General features: G+C 67.6%; 1 protein-coding gene across 1 annotated transcript; it reads right to left on the minus strand.

Moving 5' to 3' along the window:
- Positions 1–88: 88 nt before the first annotated feature.
- ABHD13 (abhydrolase domain containing 13) lies at positions 89–1,182 on the minus strand. Its single transcript, XM_004680045.2, has one exon. The coding sequence runs from the start codon at positions 1,166–1,168 to the stop codon at positions 155–157; it is 1,014 nt and encodes a 337-aa protein (XP_004680102.1). The 5' UTR covers positions 1,169–1,182; the 3' UTR covers positions 89–154.
- Between the last annotated feature and the right edge of the window lie 51 nt (positions 1,183–1,233).

Here is a 1,233-nt window from a genome sequence, read left to right on the forward strand (position 1 = left end):
CGGGCGGCACCAGGCCCGGCTGCACCACCTGCAGCGACGCTGGGCTCGGGCTCGCCAGCTACTGCCCGCCCCTCTGGGCTGTCCAGCGGCGGGCCAGTCCCCAGCGAGCGCGGGCCGGCGGCCGAGGGGGCGGGGACAGCGCCCGCAGGCCGCGTCAGATGATGGTCACGTTGGACGAGGCCTTGGCCATCTCCTCGGGAGAGTGGCTCTTCACGACCTCTCTCATGAACTGCTCCAGGGCGGCGAAGTAGCCCTGGCACTGCCACGTGTCGTTGTGAGTCCCGTCGGGGAAGATGGCCAACCTCTTAGTCCGGGACGGGGAGAGCTCGTACAGCTGCTTCATCATCACCGGCGGGATGAGCTGGTCGGAGAGGCCGGACACGAACAGAGATGGCATCCTGCACTGGGAGATCTTCCTGTAGGACAGGAACTTGTTCTTGTAGCACCACAGGGGCAGGTAGCGCACCGGCAGGAAGGAGAAGAGCGTGCCGGCCATGTGCGGGATGCTCAGGAACGTGTTCTCCACCATGATGGCCGAGACGCGGTGCGCGTTCCCCGAGGCCAGGTGGATGGCCACCGCGCCGCCCAGGGAGCGGCCGAAGAGGAAGATCTGGGTCTTGTCGAGGTCCGGCCGGCCCATCACGTAGTCCAGCACGGCCTCCGAGTCCCGGTAGAGGCCCTCCTCGCTCGCCTCGCCCTCGCTCTTCCCGTAGCCGCGGTAGTCCACCAGCAGCAGGTTGGCCTTGAGGTTCACCAGCATGAGCAGCGCGTTGGGCAGCCGGTGCCCGATGTTGCCCGCGTTCCCGTGGAAGTAAATGACGGTCGGGGAGTAGGGCGAGCTTTCGCCCGTGTATCTCAGCAACACGAGGTTGAGGCGCACGCCGTCCTTGGTTCTGATGAACACGTTCTCGTGGGGGATGCCGGTGGGCATGGGCACGTAGAGGCGCGAGGACGGCGGCTGCTCCGGGAAGTAGAGCAGCACGTCCTGGAACTTGTACAGCGTGCCCGCGATGGACAGGAGCACCAGCAGGAGCGCCAGCGCGCCCCCGTGCAGGTGGAAGGTCACGATCAGGGGCAGGAGGGAGATGCGGCAGAGGGCCCACGCCCAGGAGGCCGCGGCCCGCAGCCAGCGCTCCAGCGCGCTCCAGAGCACCCAGGGCTTCTCCATGGTCAGTCTCGGGCGCAGTCCTGGGGAGAGACAACGACAGGTCAGTGGCGGCGAGGGCCGCACCG

Source organism: Condylura cristata, unplaced genomic scaffold (genome assembly GCF_000260355.1).
Source record: "Condylura cristata isolate star-nosed mole 26May11 unplaced genomic scaffold, ConCri1.0 scaffold00010, whole genome shotgun sequence".
Classification (NCBI taxonomy): Eukaryota; Metazoa; Chordata; class Mammalia; order Eulipotyphla; family Talpidae; genus Condylura; species Condylura cristata.